Source organism: Callorhinus ursinus, unplaced genomic scaffold (genome assembly GCF_003265705.2).
Source record: "Callorhinus ursinus isolate GAN/ISIS: 27379988/994484 unplaced genomic scaffold, GSC_fseal_2.0 scaffold20, whole genome shotgun sequence".
Taxonomy (NCBI): domain Eukaryota; kingdom Metazoa; phylum Chordata; class Mammalia; order Carnivora; family Otariidae; genus Callorhinus; species Callorhinus ursinus.
Genome location: NW_027397082.1, coordinates 31,428,738 through 31,446,596, shown reverse-complemented (window position 1 = coordinate 31,446,596; position 17,859 = coordinate 31,428,738). Strand labels below are relative to the sequence as shown.

The 17,859-nt window shown below is 35.8% G+C and overlaps 1 protein-coding gene across 5 annotated transcripts in view; it reads right to left on the bottom strand.

Annotated features, from left to right (window-relative positions):
• Positions 1 to 17,859, bottom strand: part of PARG (poly(ADP-ribose) glycohydrolase) — a 124,899-nt gene that overhangs the window by 6,042 nt on the left and 100,998 nt on the right. For 3 of the 5 annotated variants that reach the window (XM_025880912.2, XM_025880913.2, XM_025880911.2), the window contains exons 15-16: positions 17,341 to 17,449; positions 8,762 to 8,867 (exon numbers count right to left, since the gene is read on the bottom strand). In XM_025880912.2, coding sequence (XP_025736697.1) covers positions 8,762 to 8,867; positions 17,341 to 17,449 — 215 coding nt within the window. Of the gene's footprint in view, positions 1 to 6,666; positions 6,987 to 8,761; positions 8,868 to 17,340; positions 17,450 to 17,859 lie in introns of those variants that run through there. The other 2 variants (XM_073904496.1, XR_012381744.1) reach the window with 2 other exon arrangements.

The window sequence follows — 17,859 nt, the reverse complement described above, 5'->3', positions numbered from 1 at the left end:
CGGTGATGGGTATTAAAGAGGGCACATACTGAATGGAGCACTGGGTGTTATATGCAAACAATGAATCATGGAATACTACATCAAAAACTAATGATGTAATATATGGTGATTAACATAAAATAAAATAAAATAAAATTTAAAAATTTAAAAATTTAAAAAATTTTAAAAAATGGAAAAATGAATCGTCATTTTCCTCTACCAAGAAGTACCATTTCTTCACTGAAAATTTGGCTTTAAGTATTTCCTATTAAAAAAAGAGAAACCCAAAGAAAAGTCCTTTCCGTCTTATTTCCTCCTTATATACAGGAATACTAGATCACTGGTCATTTGCCACTTAGGAAAATGAGGTATGAATAAAAACATTCAAAATTTATCTCCCTATAGAATATATTTTAAGAATGCTTCACAGGCCATCTTGTTCCTATGGATGGGCTCTTAGATCTAACTTGACATAGATACCAAAAAGAGGCTGGATTGTAATAAGAGAAACCAATTCACATTACATTTTTTATTTCACATCCACTTCTATTTGGGTACACATTGCAACATAAGCATGTGTCAAACAGGTTGGGACTGAAGACAAGAGACCTGAGTTCAGTCCTCACCCATCTGCTAGTTCTCTAGATCTATGACTTTGGCCAAGTCACTTAACTCTCTTGCCTGCATTTTTCCCGGCTATGCTATGAAGGATCAGATGATCTCTTAAGACTATTTCAGAGTGTAGAATTCCATAATCCCTGCTATAATTTTTCTCCTTGCACTAGATATTAGACTATAAATACACAAGTGAAATTTTCCGAAATATAAATTAATCTTGACTCTACATATATCAGTAATCACTAACAAAAGATCATTTTAAACAGAACTGTCTTTAGACCTCACTATCTACAACATCCCCAAGACCTTTGCAAATCTAAAGAATTAAGTCTCAGGATTTAGGTGAATTCTCTTGCATCCCAAGTTAGATGAGAATAAATCATAAATCTAATAGGGTATGTGGAATGGGTCCAAGTATGATATAAAAGCATCAAATTCTAACTTCAAGCACAACTAGATGCCAAAATAATCACTTAAATTAACCTGGAGGGAGCTTGGTTTTAATTTTCTTTTTGGCATCAGTGTTATGAAGAAAATTCATATAAATATAAATAACATCAAAAAACAATTCACAGTGTCCTCTTGCAACAAATAAACCAAACCAAAAATGAGTAAAATGATGGACACTCATACCACAGGTGTGGTTTGAGGCCATCAGCATGTAATTTAAAAAGAACTGCTAACACCGAGTTCTTACAGCATGCTGAATGGTTCTAGCAGCTTAAAAGCACAAACTCAAGATTGACCAAGAATTACCTCAGTTAATCCTTATAAAAACTGAATAAGGTAAATATTAGTATTATCTCCATTTTGAAAATAAGTCAATGTGGGCACCAAAAGGTTAAATAATTTGTCTAGGGTTACAAGCCAGAAAGCAGGGGAGCTGAGTGAGGTTTGAACCCTGGCAGTCTGACTCTAGGACATGCTCCCTCACTCACTATTCTGCAAAGCTATCATGCCAAGTCATTCTGCTCTACTCTAAGCAAACATACCTTATAGCCAGAAGAATTTCCTCAAGTTGTTTACATTATTTAAATGCATGCTGGCAAGAAGACCCAATAGCATAGACCTGAAAGTACTACTGATGCCCTTCTGATGAAACCTAAGGGGTTTTGTGAGCTTTTACATCCTGGTTATCCTAAAAGCTCAAGGCTTTTTGCTCACTCCTCTCAGCCAACTCTTATTCTGTAACTGGTCATGTCCTGTTTTTAATCAACACCACCTGCAGCTGCTCCCAAACCCCCATATTACTAAAGGCTCCATCTTAATCCTTTCACCTGCTTTTTAAAAAATATATATATTTATTTATTTGAGAGAGAGAAAGAGAGTTGGAGGAAGGGTGGAGGGAATCTTCAAGCAGACTCCTTGCTGTGTGCAGAGCCTGATGCAGGGCTTGATCCCAGGACCCTGGGATCATGATCTGAGCTGAAGGCAGACACTTGACCAACTGAGCCACCCAGGCACCCCTCCAAAATTTTTTTAAATGAAGGAGTTCCCCTTCCCTCTAGGGTTACTCAATTACAGTACTATAAGCCTGGTACTATTTGGTGTCCAGCTCCTGCCATCTTATCCACATCTACCAATAATCTCCATTCAGGCTTAAGTGACTAGGTAGATTAGTGTCTCTTAAAACTAAACAATCTACTACAGAACTTTGCTGCAGTGTTGGTGAGTTGGAGGTAGGTGGTGGGAGAGGCCTGGGGATCTTTGTGGAACAGTTAACGCTAGAGTGGAGTCTTAAAGGAACACAGGGAATTAGCCAGATACTAACAGGCAATTTCAGAAAAATGGGCAAAACCCTAGATTAATGAAAGGCACACAGGTTTGTCGAATAAATTCGTTAAAGAGAAATTCATTGAGCATATTTTATTTGCAAATCACTTTTAGGTAGTGAAGGTAGGGAATGGAGATAGAAAAGAAAATACATAGGACTACAACATCAAGATACCTTCTAATTACAGTAAACTAGCAATGGCATAATTTTCGTAAGTCAGGTAACACAGCATGGAGAGGTATAAAAAATAAATACTGAAGGAAATGGAAGGAGGAATTGGCAAAAATATAAAAGAAAGACCTTTAGAGTACCACTCAATCCCTTCACAAAGCAAGCAGTAAAAATTAGAGGGATACAGGGTCTGGTTTAGTAAGTATAGAATCTAATAGACATAAAATAGTTCTACACCCTTCAGAGACTTCTCTTCATGTGCCAATATAGTATCTATATTGGCTGTTATTGGAAAACTAATTGGCTGTTAGGCCACCAAGAGAAGCTCAAAAAACTCCAAAAAGTAGAAATAATACTATCTACACTCTTTGATTATAATGTAATAAAATTTAGAAATAAAAGGTAAAATAAACCATTTTGTTTTTACCATTTTGAAATGCTTTTAAATTATCTCCTAAAAATCTCATGGGTGTCTGGTGGTACACTTAGGGCAAAAGCCCACTTCACAGTCTCTACTGAGATAGGATGAATAAAGCTGCAAAAAGAAGTTGCTTCCATCCTAACAATGAAAAAAGGCCAAGTAATCCAAAAACTCATAAATTTTTCCTGAGTCTACCAGCGAGTTGTGTTGTTGCAAGGCAACCAAAGTATGACAACCCCCTCCAAGAAGATAAGAAACACATAAACTATTATCTCTGCAAGAGCACAGGAGACAGAGGTGACCACCATACAAATGGGTAAGATAAATCAGCTAAATGGGGGGGCTGGGTGATGGACACTGGGGAGGGTATGTGCTATGGGGAGCACTGTGAATTGTGTAAGACTGATGAATCACAGACCTGTACCTCTGAAACAAATAATACATTATATGTTAATGAAAAAAAAGAATAAATCAGCTAAAACTTTAATATAATTTTAAAAGCCAAGTGTAGACTTAGGGGGTTACTTTGGAATAAACAGCAGCCCCAGAAATAAAGCGAGTTCACATTCACTCAAAAGCTTTTTTCCATAGGCCTCCACTAGGTGCTCAGAAAGATGAGGGGCCAGGCAGGAGAATAGAGAAAGCCCATGTGGTAGCACAGGCATGCAGGAAATGACTGGCTGCTGGTGGGGGACAGGCACAAAGCCCCTCCCTCTTTCCCATGTCCCTTCTTTCCTACCCTCTGGCTCTTAAAGCCATTGCAGAAAGTTGTTAGTAAATGTCTGTTGAATGAATATATGAAAAATATTATCTTAACAGTTGTCAGCAGAATGTACAATGAAAACAGTTCAAAATTAAATTGTTGTAAACTTCAACACTCATGTACAGTTAGGCAGCAAGCATATTAACAAATACTTTGCCTTATTGCTAATAAAAGAAACACAAGTTTAAGTTTAAATGCTCATGTTCTCTCTCCATGATTTTTTTTTTAACTATCCTTTCTTCCTTCTTTCTCTTGTAAGGTAGGGATAGCATCTGATGGTTCAAAGAGTCTTCCTGGTAGGTTTGGAAAGATCTAGGTACAGATAAAGTTGGCCAGTCAAAAAAAGTTAATATTGGCCCTGTCTTTATCTGCTCCCAAAGAGTTTTAGTTTTCCAAACTTGTATTATCTAATGATACTCCAAATTGGACCATAGCCTCTTGATTCTTTCCTGTTTATCTGCTTTAACTCCCTAATACTGGGTCATTAGCAAGTATCTTTTTCTTGGTACTGTCTTCTCTAGGAGATTCGCCTAGGATTTATTTTTTTTAAGATTTTATTTATTTATTTGACAGAGACAGTGAGAGCACAAGCAGGGGGAACAGTAGAGGGTGAGGGAGAAGCAGACTCCCCGCCAAGCAGAGAACCCTATGCGGGGCTCGATCCCAGGATCCCAGGACCATGACCTGAGCTGAAGGCAGATGCTTAACCATCTGAGCCACCCAGGCGCCCCTCACCTAGGATTTAAATGCCTCCTTGCTCATATCTATGTGACCAATGAGAAGGTGAGCTTCTAAAAGAGGGGCTTATACTGTCCTGATGGCTAACTTTTTTTTAAATTGAGATATAACTGACATATAAAATTATTTTAGTTTTCAGGTATACAATATAATGATTCAATATCTGTAAATATTGAGAAATGATCGCCAGAAAAAGTATTAGTTAATACCCATCATAGTTACAAAATACAAATCAGTTACAAAATACCCACACATAGTTACAAAAGTTTTTTTCTTGTGATGAGAACTTTTAAGATCTACTCTTTTAGCAACTTTCCAATATGCAATGCAGTTATTAACTATAGTCACCATGTTATACATTATATGTTATACATTACATCCCCATTATTTATTCATTTTATAACTGGAAGTTTGTACATTCTGACCCCCTTCACCCATTTCACCCACCCCCACACCCCACCTCTAGAAACCTGTTCTCTATATCTATGAGCTAGGTTTTTTTTTTTAATAACATACCACACATAAGTGAGATATACAGTATTTGCCTTTCTCTGCCTCACTCATTTCACTTAGCATAAAAATGCCCTCAAGGTCTACCCACGTTGTCAGAAAATTTTTTGATAAGACTTTGTTATAAAAACAATATATGCTTACAATAGAAAAATACAAATTAAAAAAGTCATCTGTATCACTCACCTAGAGACAACCATAATTAATCTTTGCACATAAATGGATAAACACAGAAAGTCTCAAATTTGTGTGATATATTAGTAATTTAATTTTTTTAAAAGATTTTATTTATTCATTTGAGACACGGAGATACAGAGAGAGAGAGAGAGAGAGAGAGAGAGAGAGAGAGCGAGCATGAGCAGGGGGAGAGGGAGAAGCAGGCTCCCCACTGAGCCAGGAGCCTGATGTGGGGCTTGATCGCAGGACCCTGGGATCATGACCTGAGCCGAGGGCAGAAGCTTAACCATCTGAGCCACCCAGGCGCCCCTTAATAATTTAATTTTTAAAATGGTTTATCATGCATATACTATGCATTTCCCCCCATTTGGCAGTATTCCAAAAACATGCTTCCATATCAGCGGTTGTATTTCTGCAATAGTTATAATGTCTGCATAGTATTTCATTACATAGATGTACCACAATATCTTTCTTTTCAAAATCAGTATTAGTAAATAATTTCCCACTAAAGGATAAGTAACTATCTCAATTTTTTTAATGATTACTCAAATTAATGAAGAGGAGGGAGCTGTTAAAAAGTCACTCTAAAGTTTAAGTCTCAATAACTGACAACTGAGAAAATGAACTAGATAATGAACATCTTCGAATACTATGCTTGATAATCACCAGGGGAAACAAAACTATAATCTGAGAAAAAGATTTTTATGCCGTAAGGAAAAGAAAGGAAACGAACACATTTACAATGCTTCTCAAATTGTCCATCACAAATGACCAAGGCTTATGGCAGACCTGGTTTTTTTGGATTAATGATATGAATCTACTTATTCATTTTACTTAAGAGAAAAACAGGAAAAAAAATTGTCTGTCATAAGATCAATAAGCCCAGAGTGAAAAACAGGTTTCTTTAAACAAATTGAGGATGATAAAGAATTTCATAAAACCCAGAAATTCTTTCTTCTATATATTTTCAAAACACTGAAAATAATAACATGCAGTTTTTGTTTCTGAATATGAAAAAAGTGTGGGTGAGAAAATCTTTAGAATGAAGGGATAGAAAAGATTTTTCTAAGCATGCCACAAATATGTGAACACATAAAAATTAACTCCACATGACAACCTAATGTGCTGAAATACATGAAAAAACTGAGAAAAATACCTACAACATGATAATTAAATAATTAACATTTCTTAATATACAAAGAGTTATTAATAGTCAATGAAAAGTCAAAACTATTCCCAAAGAGCTAAATGGACAGAAGAGTGAAAAAGCAATTCACAAAGCAAATAAAAACATATGAATAATGTTAAACCTTAGAGAAATTTTAAAAATTGATAAAAATCCCATGTTGGTAAGGTTTCTTATGCAAGGAAGACAGTATAAACTGATACAGCCTTTCAGAAGGACAGTTTGTAAAAAGTATCAAAATGTAAAGTAATTAATCTCACTTCTAGGAATTAACCCTACAAAAATAATGACATATACCATATATTTATATACCGCAGTATTGCTTTTAATATAAGATAAAGAAAATAAACCCACTGTCTATAAATGGGAGAACCAGTGAAATAAATTATGGTATACAGAGGTACATACAACAGAATGCTATGTAGCTATTAAAAATGTTGACAGTACATTTACATTTTTTGGTGTTGAAAGCCATCCATGAGACGGCAGGGTTTTCAAAAAGAAGATGTTACAGCATAGACAATATGGTGTCATGTTATTAATGTCAAATGATTACACAGATTGTTACATAGGGATGTCTTCTGAAAGGATGGTCACCAAAACGCTAACAATGAATCCTGATGATTTTTACATACTTCATAATATTTTTCTGGATTAAAAAAATAATAAATGTGTCACTTTTACAAAAATAACACTCATAAATCATGACAGACTCAACTGTTTTATTCCCAGCGAGACAGATTTTATCTTTATCTAGTTTGGCTATCAAGTCCAGCTAGTTGTTTTATGTTTGCTTTGTTTTCTTGTTACTTTAATAACTGTAGTATACAAAGAAGTTCAAAAACCCTTGGAATTTCCTGAGTGATACTGTCTTTGCTATGCTAAGGAGGTGACTCTGGGAGGGCCCTGAGATAGCTACAAGATTGAGATTTTCAGCCATTGACCTCCAGGGAGTGGAAGGAGGGCTGAAATTGAGTTCAGTGATGTGGCCAATGATTAATCAACAATGCCTACATAATGAAGACCTAATAACAACTTTGAACATCAAAGGTCAGGTTGCCTCTAGGTTGGCAAACACATTGCTGTGTGAGGAGAGTGATGTGCTTTGACACGAGGGAGAAGGCATGGAAGCTTTGTATTCCCTCCCAGATCTCACTCACTCTATTTGTATCCTTTATAATAAAACTGCAGTAGCACCTTCCTAAGCTCTCTGAGTCATTCCAGTGAATTATCAAACCTGAAGGGGGTTGTGAGAACCTCCTGGATTGGTAGGCAGTTGGTCAGAGGTATAGGTGGCCTGGGGACACCCCGCCCCAGACTTGCAGCTAGAGTCTGAAGTAGGTGTGGTCTTATGGAGGACTCTGCCCTTAACCTGTGGGATTCGCACTAACTCCAGGTAGTTAACGGCAGGATTATATTGCAGCACACCTAGCTGGTGTCAGACCAGTCAGGCTCACACAGAACAGTAATCTTCCTAAGTAATGATATATAATACTATTTTCTATAACTAATACTTTTGAGAGTAAAGAAAATGTCATAATTTGCTAAATGGCCAATAGTTTTGTTGATCAGATTTTGTGATTTTTCTACCACAAACAATAAAATGCCAGAAATGTTTATCCTTCTTGGGTACCCAAATGGCTCCTCAAATATGTTATTCATGCAGCTCTCCCAAGCTGTATTCCCTCATATGTGTACCTCTACTCACTACTATGCTGCATTTGTCTATGCCTCTCTCTCACACAGTGGGCTGTGAATTCCAAAGCAAGGACCACATCTTATCCGCCTTTGTATTCTCAGAGTCTACCACAGTGACTAAAACACAGCAGATGCCTCACAAGTTTGGTGAATGCATGAGTAAACAAAATAGTTCTGTCCATCAAAATCACTTCTGCCAAGGAAGGTGCTTAATGGGGGCTTTGGTTTGAAACTACATAGTCATCTTGGACTCTTCCATAAATCTCTATTCAACTAAATACCATGTCTGGTAGATCAAAGAGATAAGTGACCTCTGCAGGAAAATAGTAAATAAAAGTAAGAATTCCTTTAAACACGATGAGAAAAAAAGAGGATGGTGTCAAATATTATTTTTCTCTTCTCTTTGATCTTTGTGGTCTCTTATTACAATAGAACATTAGAAATCCAAGGTTTGGGGCGCCTGGGTGGCTCAGTCATTGGGCATCTGCCTTCGGCTTGAGTCATGATCCCAGGGTGCTGGGCCCCCCATCGGGCTCCCTGCTCTGCAGGAGGCCTGCTACTCCCTCTCCCACTCCCCCTGCTTGTGTTCCCTCTCTCGCTGTGTCTCTGTCAAATAAATAAATAAAATCTTAAAAAAAAAAAAGAAAAGAAATCCAAGTTTGAAGGACTAACTTTTCTCCCTAGTCAGACTCCTATTATCCTTCTTACAACAACTTATTTACTCACCTTTTAATCTAGCATCACCACCAAAGGCACCACACCCCCAATTTCCTGTGGCCACTGCAGAAAGATTCTCTGAAGAAACTCCAGGACGGAGAAATCCACAGTAAGCCTGCAGGATGAAAGGAACATCACAACATGTGAGTGACTAGACATTAACAGTATTTCTGACTGATGTACTAGGATCAGTAGCTATTATCAAGCTTATGTTTTTTCTTCTCTCTTTCTTTCTGTTTCTTTTTCTTCCTTCCTTCCTTCCTTTCTGGGCCAAAGTAGAGGGAAAAACAGAAAATCCTGGGATTATTCAAGAAGAGAGTAAGAAATGATCAATTCTAATATTTATTTGTTTTGATGCTGGACAAATCAAAGCCTTTAAACCAATACAGGTCTCAGTTTCTTTATCTGATTCAAATATAAATGGAAATATCAGAAATATTTCAAGAACTGATGGGATCCCAATTACAAACTACCAGGAACTAAAGGGAGGAAAGGCACTTAATACATTTCTTTATTTGAAGGCTTCTGATCACCATTTTTTTTCCATTATGCTTCCTCAGTGCTCACTCTCTGAATTGTTGGGACTAGATTAATAACTGTGATTAGCTTTTAAATGTGCTTCCTGCCACGAAATGCTTGATAATGAGCAAACAACTAACCTTTAAGATCCCCTCCAGCTCTAAGATCCTCTGGTTTCACAGCTCTGTTTTAAGCCAGAATATTTTAAAATTCGCTAGTCACCTGAGAAAATTACAATACATCCTGAGGATGCTGGCTAAGTATTAATTAGAGGAGCAGCTTATTTTGTATATGAGAAGACTGCAGTTTAAGGTCCCAGAGTTTCTGTTTTCCATTCTTTGCTGTCAGCCCAGTTGGTCTTTCTGCCCCCTAAGGGTTCTTGGTTTCTGAAACTATCAGACTACATTAAAAAGTTTAATATAATAGCAAAGCAAATCTCCTCTGGGTTCTCTCAAGTACCAAACAAAGTCTAAAATATAGCTTATGTATAATAGTAAATAAAATAAAAAGAATGCTGTGTGACTTATGTTCCCAGAGAAAAACCAAGGATAAAGATGCTTCTATGAAACCCACACATAAAATATAGTAAATTGCTCTCTAAAGTTTCCACAAAGGTATAAAAATTTATTTTACACACTGTCTGGATAGATTAACAAGGCTATTCCTTCCACCCCCTCCTAGGCTGTAAATCCCGACAGATATTAATTATAAGTTGGTACCAGACCATTATTCAATGCTGTGGTACAGAGCTTACATTAGAACTCACAAATTACCTGTGTAATCAGATGCATGGAGCTTCTGAAAATCTTTTTTAGATCAAAAATATCAAAGAGCTCAATTTTTTTTTTGAGCAGGTTCTCAAAAGATACAGAGTCTGTCTTTATGCCAACAAGGGGGAGAACAAACTGTGTCAGAACAGACATAACTTTGCCACTTGGTTTTCTGTCAAACTCTCCTTAACAGGCCTAGATGAAGAAGATGATTTCTTAGCCTCCTGTTGGAGCTGCCTCTCTTCTATACTGTCAGAATGGCTTTCGTCTCTTCCTACTGCCATCTCTGTATCTGGGCTGACTCATCTTTAATGAGCAAACATAGCTTGGTGAAACTAGAGCCTAACAACAGAGAATTTGAAATATTTATATTATTAGGAGAAAAATCTAACGTAAAGTGCTAAATCAATTGTACTAAAAAACAAAACAAAAAACCTCCACAACTACTTTGGAAAATGGCCATAACAAAAAACAAACTATAAAACTGACATTAACCTACGTTCGGTGTTTTGATCAAAACAAATCAAAACTTTAAAAAGTTAACCAGAAATTAAATGATATAAAACACCTAACAAAGTAGGCATAAAGAATAACGGCTTATAATAAATACAAAATTCTTTTATTCTGTTTAAACTAAGCATTTCTAAGGTCCGAAGTAAGAGACAGACACCAAGCTCCTCTGAGTCCCCTTTAGACAGACAACCTATGCTTCTCCCTTCTGCAGTAAGGAGAGCGATCCCTCAAATGCTAGAGACCAGAGCAGGGTCACTAATCAGGGAATCATTTCTTTTTACAACAGTAATGAGACCCTTTAGTAACAAATAAAGATCAGATAAGGATAGAGACCTCAAAAGGTTTGCCAAGTTCTTACTTCATAGGGAAGTTCTCAAGAGCTCCATGCTGGCAACAAATACATTTTTTTCCCCACACCCACAGCCAGAGAACTTGAGGAGATTAATCAGAGCAGTAAGAATAAAAAGAAAGCCAGCTTGAACTCTATAGTCATATCCTGACCTGACATTCACCAATGACAGGGCTATTTATTTTTACTAATAAACAACTTTAAAGAGAAAAAGAGGAAGCATTCATACCTTAGAACAGTAAGTACAGGATACCAATGAACACTTATATCTCAGAATGAATTTTGATGGGAAGGGAAGAAGAAAGGGAAGATAAAGGCAATTTTGGAGTCCTGAAGGTCACAAAGGGGAGCTTTGAAATGCAAGAGACAGGAAGAAAACACTGGTATCTAGAGTTAAAAACTAGAGCCCAGCTGGAAAGTGATGAGATTAAGACAGAAATGTAGGATGGAAGCAAAGAAAGTAAAAAATAAAACAAAGAAAACAGTTGTAAAAACCTACAGGCTCAGAACTGGACCCAGGAAATAGAGGGTACTCACAGGAATAGTTGGTCACAAACACCGAGGCACACACATGCATGAACACATGCACACTGAAATAAGAACTCAGGCTTCAACATCAAGTTTAGCAGGCCCAAGTAGATATAATTAAACTATGTCTTTCATTATAATGTAAACACATTATACTGTTTGCTAGATTAATAATTTAACAATTATGTTCCTAAAGAGTTGCTTATTTGAAGACAATCCACCACCACTTGTCTAACTTAAACACATTTGGTACCAATACTGATTTTCTGATATCTTAGAATACTGTCATTCTTAAAAACAAACATAATATTAAAAAATCCTTAATAATCTTTTGGAAAAGGGGCACCTAGGTGGCTCAGTCAGTGGACTGGCCAGCTCTTGATTTCAGCTCAGGTCATGATCTCAGGGTCCTGGGATTGAGCCCCGGGTAGTGCTCCACACTCAGCAGGGCGTCTGCTTGAGGATTTCTCTCCCTCTGTCCCACCCCTCATGCTCTCTCTCTAAAATAAATAAATATTTTTTAAAAAGAACCTTTTGGAAGAGAATAAAATAATGTTAATCAAGAATCTTAAAATATCCTTAGAGGGGCACCTGGCTGGCTCAATGTGACTCTTGATTTTAGGGTTGTAAGTTCAAGCCCCACGATAGGCGTGGAGCCTACTCGAAAAAAATATTATCCTTAGATTAAGTAATAAGAATTCTGCAAATTTCTTTTGTTATTTGATTAAATAACAAAGAGGTTTATTACTACATTATGTATAATGAGAGAAACTTAGGACCACCTAATTGTTCAAAAAGACACAGTATGTCAATGCAACCAGTTTTATGGACATTAAACAAATTACTATGAAGATATTAGAAAGTATGAAAAATATTTACAATCACTTGTTAAACAAGTGAAATACAAAGTTATAGGTAACTTTTGAACACATTTTTATGAAATTAAATATTCATGTGGAAAGACCCATAAAAATGAAAACTATTTGAAAGGTAGGATCATGAATGACTTTTTCTCTTTAAAATAACTGTAACATTAGTAAATTGATTATGCTTTTGTTTAAAATGCTATGTAAAATGGAAGAATTATGCAGACCTTAGTTTCCTCGTGTGTGAAATCAAAGACTGGATTAGGTATATCTATTGTTATTCTGATTCTATATATTTAAGAGACTGAAGGAAAAATTCACTAAAAAGGACATATTTTGGGCTAATATTCCTGAAAAGTAAAGTGACACATACAGCTGACCCTTGAACAAGATGAGTTTGAACTGCGTGGTCCACTTATATGCAGGGTTTTTTTTGGATAAATACAGTATAGTACTATAAATGTATTTTTCTCTTCCTTATGATTTTCTTAGTAACATTTCCTTTAGCTTACCTTAAGAATACAGTATATAATACATATAACATACAAACTATGTTTTTTCTTTTTTTAAATTCTATTTTATTATGTTATGTTAATCACCATACATTACATCATTAGTTTTTGATGTAGTGTTCCATGATTCATTGTTTGCCTGTAACACCCAGTGCTCCATTCAATACATGCCCTCTTTAATACCCATCACCAGGCTGTTGTCAGTAAGGCTTCCAGTCAATAGTAGGCTTTAAGTAGTTAAGTTTTGGGGGAGTTCAAAGTTATATGTAGATTTTTGATGGTGCTGAGGGTTGGCATCCCTAATCTCCAAGTTGTTCAAGAGTCAACTGTACTTTAAGAAAATATAAATGATCAGATGTTGAACTCCTCCTCCATTCTAACACTCTCCCAACTAACTGAGCTGTATCAGCTACCCTACATGTTGAACTCCTTAGAAATACCAGCAGGTAGTATTGAACAACCGTTAATCAAGCTCTGGTTTAATAACGACCTCTTTCCAAATCTGTTGATGGGTAATACCAAAAAAAATCAAGAAATCAATTTCAAAAGGGTAAATGGTGGTGATTTCCTGTTGGCGGTGGTCAGTTTGCTTTAATCAATGTCTGATCCAGAAGCCTCTATGTAATATATTCATTACTTAATCTTACTTGAATGAGTCTAACATGGTTTAATACAACTTTTCACAGATGATTTCTTTCTTCCCTTGCTGAGCTATTTGCCACTTTTGCAAGCTGGAGTCATAAATCTTTCCAACTACAAAGATAATTTTCCTCTAGAATGTCACCCAGCTGATCTCTCACAGGATTAAACATTGCTTCACAATACCAGTTAGATAAAAGGAGACCGATTCTTCCTTTTAAAAACCAACTCTGTTTGCAGGTCACGATGTGGGTCCAATAGGATAGGTGGAGCCTGGATGGAGCAGACTGTTTCCAGAGGGAATAAAACACTTTGTGGGCTTGCTCTTTCAATTATTATCTGATGACTAATGCCTAAAAGTAGCAAAAAAGCCCCTAGAGTTCAGAGATCCACATTGAATTCTGATGGTGAAAACTGGTCTTATGCTCTATTACTTCCTAGAAAAAATAGAAAAAACGAGTTTTTCTATTCCTGCTCACTTTCTCTCTGGCACGAAAAAAGCAGAATTGTATAAGTCATCTCTAAAGCATTTTAATATAGCTTTAAACCTAAGTTTACAAAACACAGTGAGATGTAAATATTTAACTTAAATTCTCTCCAAGTTGTGCTGTCAGTTTATGTAAAATTCCCTGTTGCTATACTAAAATTCATACTCTATTTTAATAGGTAAATGTAACCCATAAATGATGGAATGCTTTTATTTAGAAAGCCCAAAGTTATATGGATTAGTTCTTTAAGTTGCCAGTGACATTTAACAGAATCATTTATTCCTTTCTTCTTTTCCAATGAAAGAATTAGGAAACCAATTCTCAGCTAAAAGAGCAAATGTTTTGGAATTTAGCAGTGAATGAAAGACATAATTTATTCAGTGCCTTCCCATAGTGCCGGGCCCTGAACCAGGTGCTTTCTCAATGTTAGCCCATGTACTGATGGGCTACTCTACACCTGTGGTACTTCCTTGTCTTATGGGAATTTAATAAATAGGCCGGGGTGCGGTGGGGTAAAAGCCCTCAAATTTCCTTAAAATAGTATATCAAACAAAAAAAGATATTGAGACAAGCAATCAACTGGAGACTTGCTCACAGTATAGGATTATGATTAAAAGAGAAGAGGTAACCAAAGCATATATGCTTATAGGAGATTGTTAACAAAACGCAGGGAATATTCTTAATGATTTAAGACTTGAAACAGGTAAAAAAGTCTGGAAAGACAGACCTTGTTATAGTAATCTCTATGTGGGAGGAGTTACATTTTTAAAAAAGTGATTTGAAGTCAGGGGAACCTGGATTCAAGTCCTGACTTCATCACTGCCCATCTGTGTGATGTTGCGCAAGTTATTCAACTTCTTGAGGCTCAGTTCATGATCTCTAAATTGGAGACAAGAAAATGATCTACATCTCCCTGGGTGGTTCTGATTAAATCAGACACTGCATTTAAAGTGCTAAGTAGAGTGCCTGGCATATCATAAGCAATCACTTAATGTTACCTATTACTTTTACTATTGTTATTTATATAATTTAAGAAAACTTCTACCTGCATTTGACAGAAAAGAATCTCTTATGAACTATAAATTAGATTTAATTGCATATTAACATAAATGATGGCAGGTTGAAACACAGAAGTACATAACTATCAATCCATTTGCTTCATATGGTTTTATCTATTCCATACTTGAATCAACACTGGACTTACTGGGCTTTACCTAGCACTTAAAGAATATTTGGGTAATATCTACAAATTTGTAACATTTTAAGTGATTTAAGATAATGTGTATCTAAAAAGTTTACCTTAAAAAAACTGTTAGTAATATCTAAGAAGTTTAATTAATCACCGACTAATGCATTTAACAAATATTTTTGAGAAGTTTTCATAAGCAAGGCAGTGTGCTTGGCACTGACTGACTTGAATGAAATAAAACTTTGTTGTTATTTAAAGACTCATTCTTTCTGTATAAAGTGGGTTTCCTATGGACTCTATACATTCTACAAAAAAATGTTTTCCAATACTTAAAACTAAATTAACCTATTCACATATATCAAGTTTCACGGATAGGTAAATTGAGGTCAGTGCTATATCAGTAAATGTAGAGAACATCAATAGGCCATGGGCAGTTTAAAAAAGAAAAGATTTATTTATGCCCAGGATTATCATTTAAAAAAATGATATTTGCAGATAATTTCTAAAATTGAATGACCTAGCTCCTACAGAAAAGTATTTATGGGAATGTAAATTTTATCCATAAGAAACAGAACCATTTAATTTGTGTTACTGTATGATTATGATTAAACACATTTCCTTTTCATATATTTCTCTCCAAACTATGTACTGCTTATATAAATGTCTTCTAGTATCAATGACCATGACCATGTGACAAATTCATATAAAATGTGTTTAATAAAGAAGGAACATCTGATAAAATCTAAAGATAAATCTCATTCTACTTGATATGTTATATAATAAAAACACCATGTACTTGGAAATAATTGCTTTAAGCCAAGAGTTTGGAACAGTCAAAGGCTTACATTTAAAATGTGTCTAATATAATAAAAGATATTCTTTGTTATAGAATCTCTGATTATCAGAGTCAGGTAAAAGAGAAAGATTATACCTGTTGATATACCAAAGAGCAGTCTTTCTGCATAGCTTTTCAGAGGAATTGCTTAAAAAAAATACGTAAGCGGTATCTGTTATCTAAGTTCAACTTTGGAAAATAGTGCATTTATTCTTCAAAATTTTTAAGAGATCCCTTTGAGAACTCTAAACATTAAAATAATTAAAATAATCTAATTGATATGTATAAGAAAACACATTCAACAATTAAATTCTCAGAATATAAGAATAGATCAGAATATAAGATAACATATATAATTATACTCAAAATATATACCAAGTTCTAAGAGAAGCAAAAGCTTCTCTGGATTATTTGGTTGTTTATTTTACTAACTATATGAAAGGCAAGGTGTTTGTGCTAGAATATGCAGAGCACCACAAGAGTGAGACCAGGGAGAAGCTGAGGATGATATACATAATGTCAGATGTGCTATTCCAAGGGCGCTCCCAATCCCCTTGCAATGGTACACCCAGTCTGCTGTCATTATCAAAAGTCTATGTAGAGACTGGCTGGCCCACAAATAGCTATGCAATTATCTTAATAAACAATCTCATAATCAAATATGACTTATGCGAGTTAAACAATGGTTTTCAGGATTGGGTCAGTCTTCTTGGCTGTAAAAGATGTAAAGAAATTATCAACTGTTTTGGTAAAGCCCTAAATTTAGAGAATAGAAATAGTACTCTACTGTATGATAAGAGTTTATTTACTATGGTTAGCAGTAGTGAAAATCTGAATAATAGGCATGGCTCATTTTCATATTTCTGAAATACAATTAGAAAAAATGATTTAGTAGACAGCACTAAGCATCACAGAAAATCACAGATTCCTTCATAAATATGCCAAATTACCTAATCAATAAACGATTTACATGTGACTCTTACCTATAATAGAACTTAACTTCTATCGTTTATCTGTATTTAACCCTGATGGCATACCTTGTAGAGACGTCACTGAAAGGTGTGACAAAAATTTGTTAGTGCTCATACATTTCTATACGGTTTTACAATAATAATGTTCCAAAGCAAGTAAAAGTATTTGATGAGCTAAATGCATGTGTGGGGCTTAATATGAAGCAAAACTCTATCTGGCATCAGTAATCAAGCAATTACGAAATGGAAAGTACATCTTGTACAAGCTGACAGACCCATTAAATCAGGAGAGCTGTGGGCAGACATAGTGACACTGCAAGAATTACCAGAAAGCATTAATTTCAGCATTAATAAAATGGTGGTAAATAGATGACAGCTGCCAGATGAACTGAGAAATGAGGTTACTGGCCTTGTTAAGCTCTCGTCTGATTTTCTCGGGCACAAACTGGTCGAGGTAGCGTCTGAAGTGAAGGGCATCGATGGCGACGATCTCAGTGCCGCGCCGCTGCCAGGCATCCCTGGGGCGGGATGGAAGGGGGAAGATGATGACTGGGGAAAGACACTCACAAAACGTAACCCTTGTGAGGTGGGGTTTCTAGGAGTTTGACAGGGCTAAAATATTAAAAACAAACCAACAAACCAGTAGCTACAGGTCTCAGCAAAACAAGAGGGCAGAAAACCACATCTTTAGATTTCAAGGCATACACATAATGGACTACTAGGCATTAAAGAGTAAAATGAAAAATTATCAAGAGATGACAAATATGACAGAGTGTAAACAGATACATCATTTATAGTGAGTCTCAGAAGTTAAAGGATTTGGGGGCAAACAAAAGGAACTTCGTTCTTGGTTTTCCTCTAATACTGAAGACATGGCATTTGTATCTTGACAAAAGCCAAAAAAAAAATGCTCGTTCTTCCTTTGCTT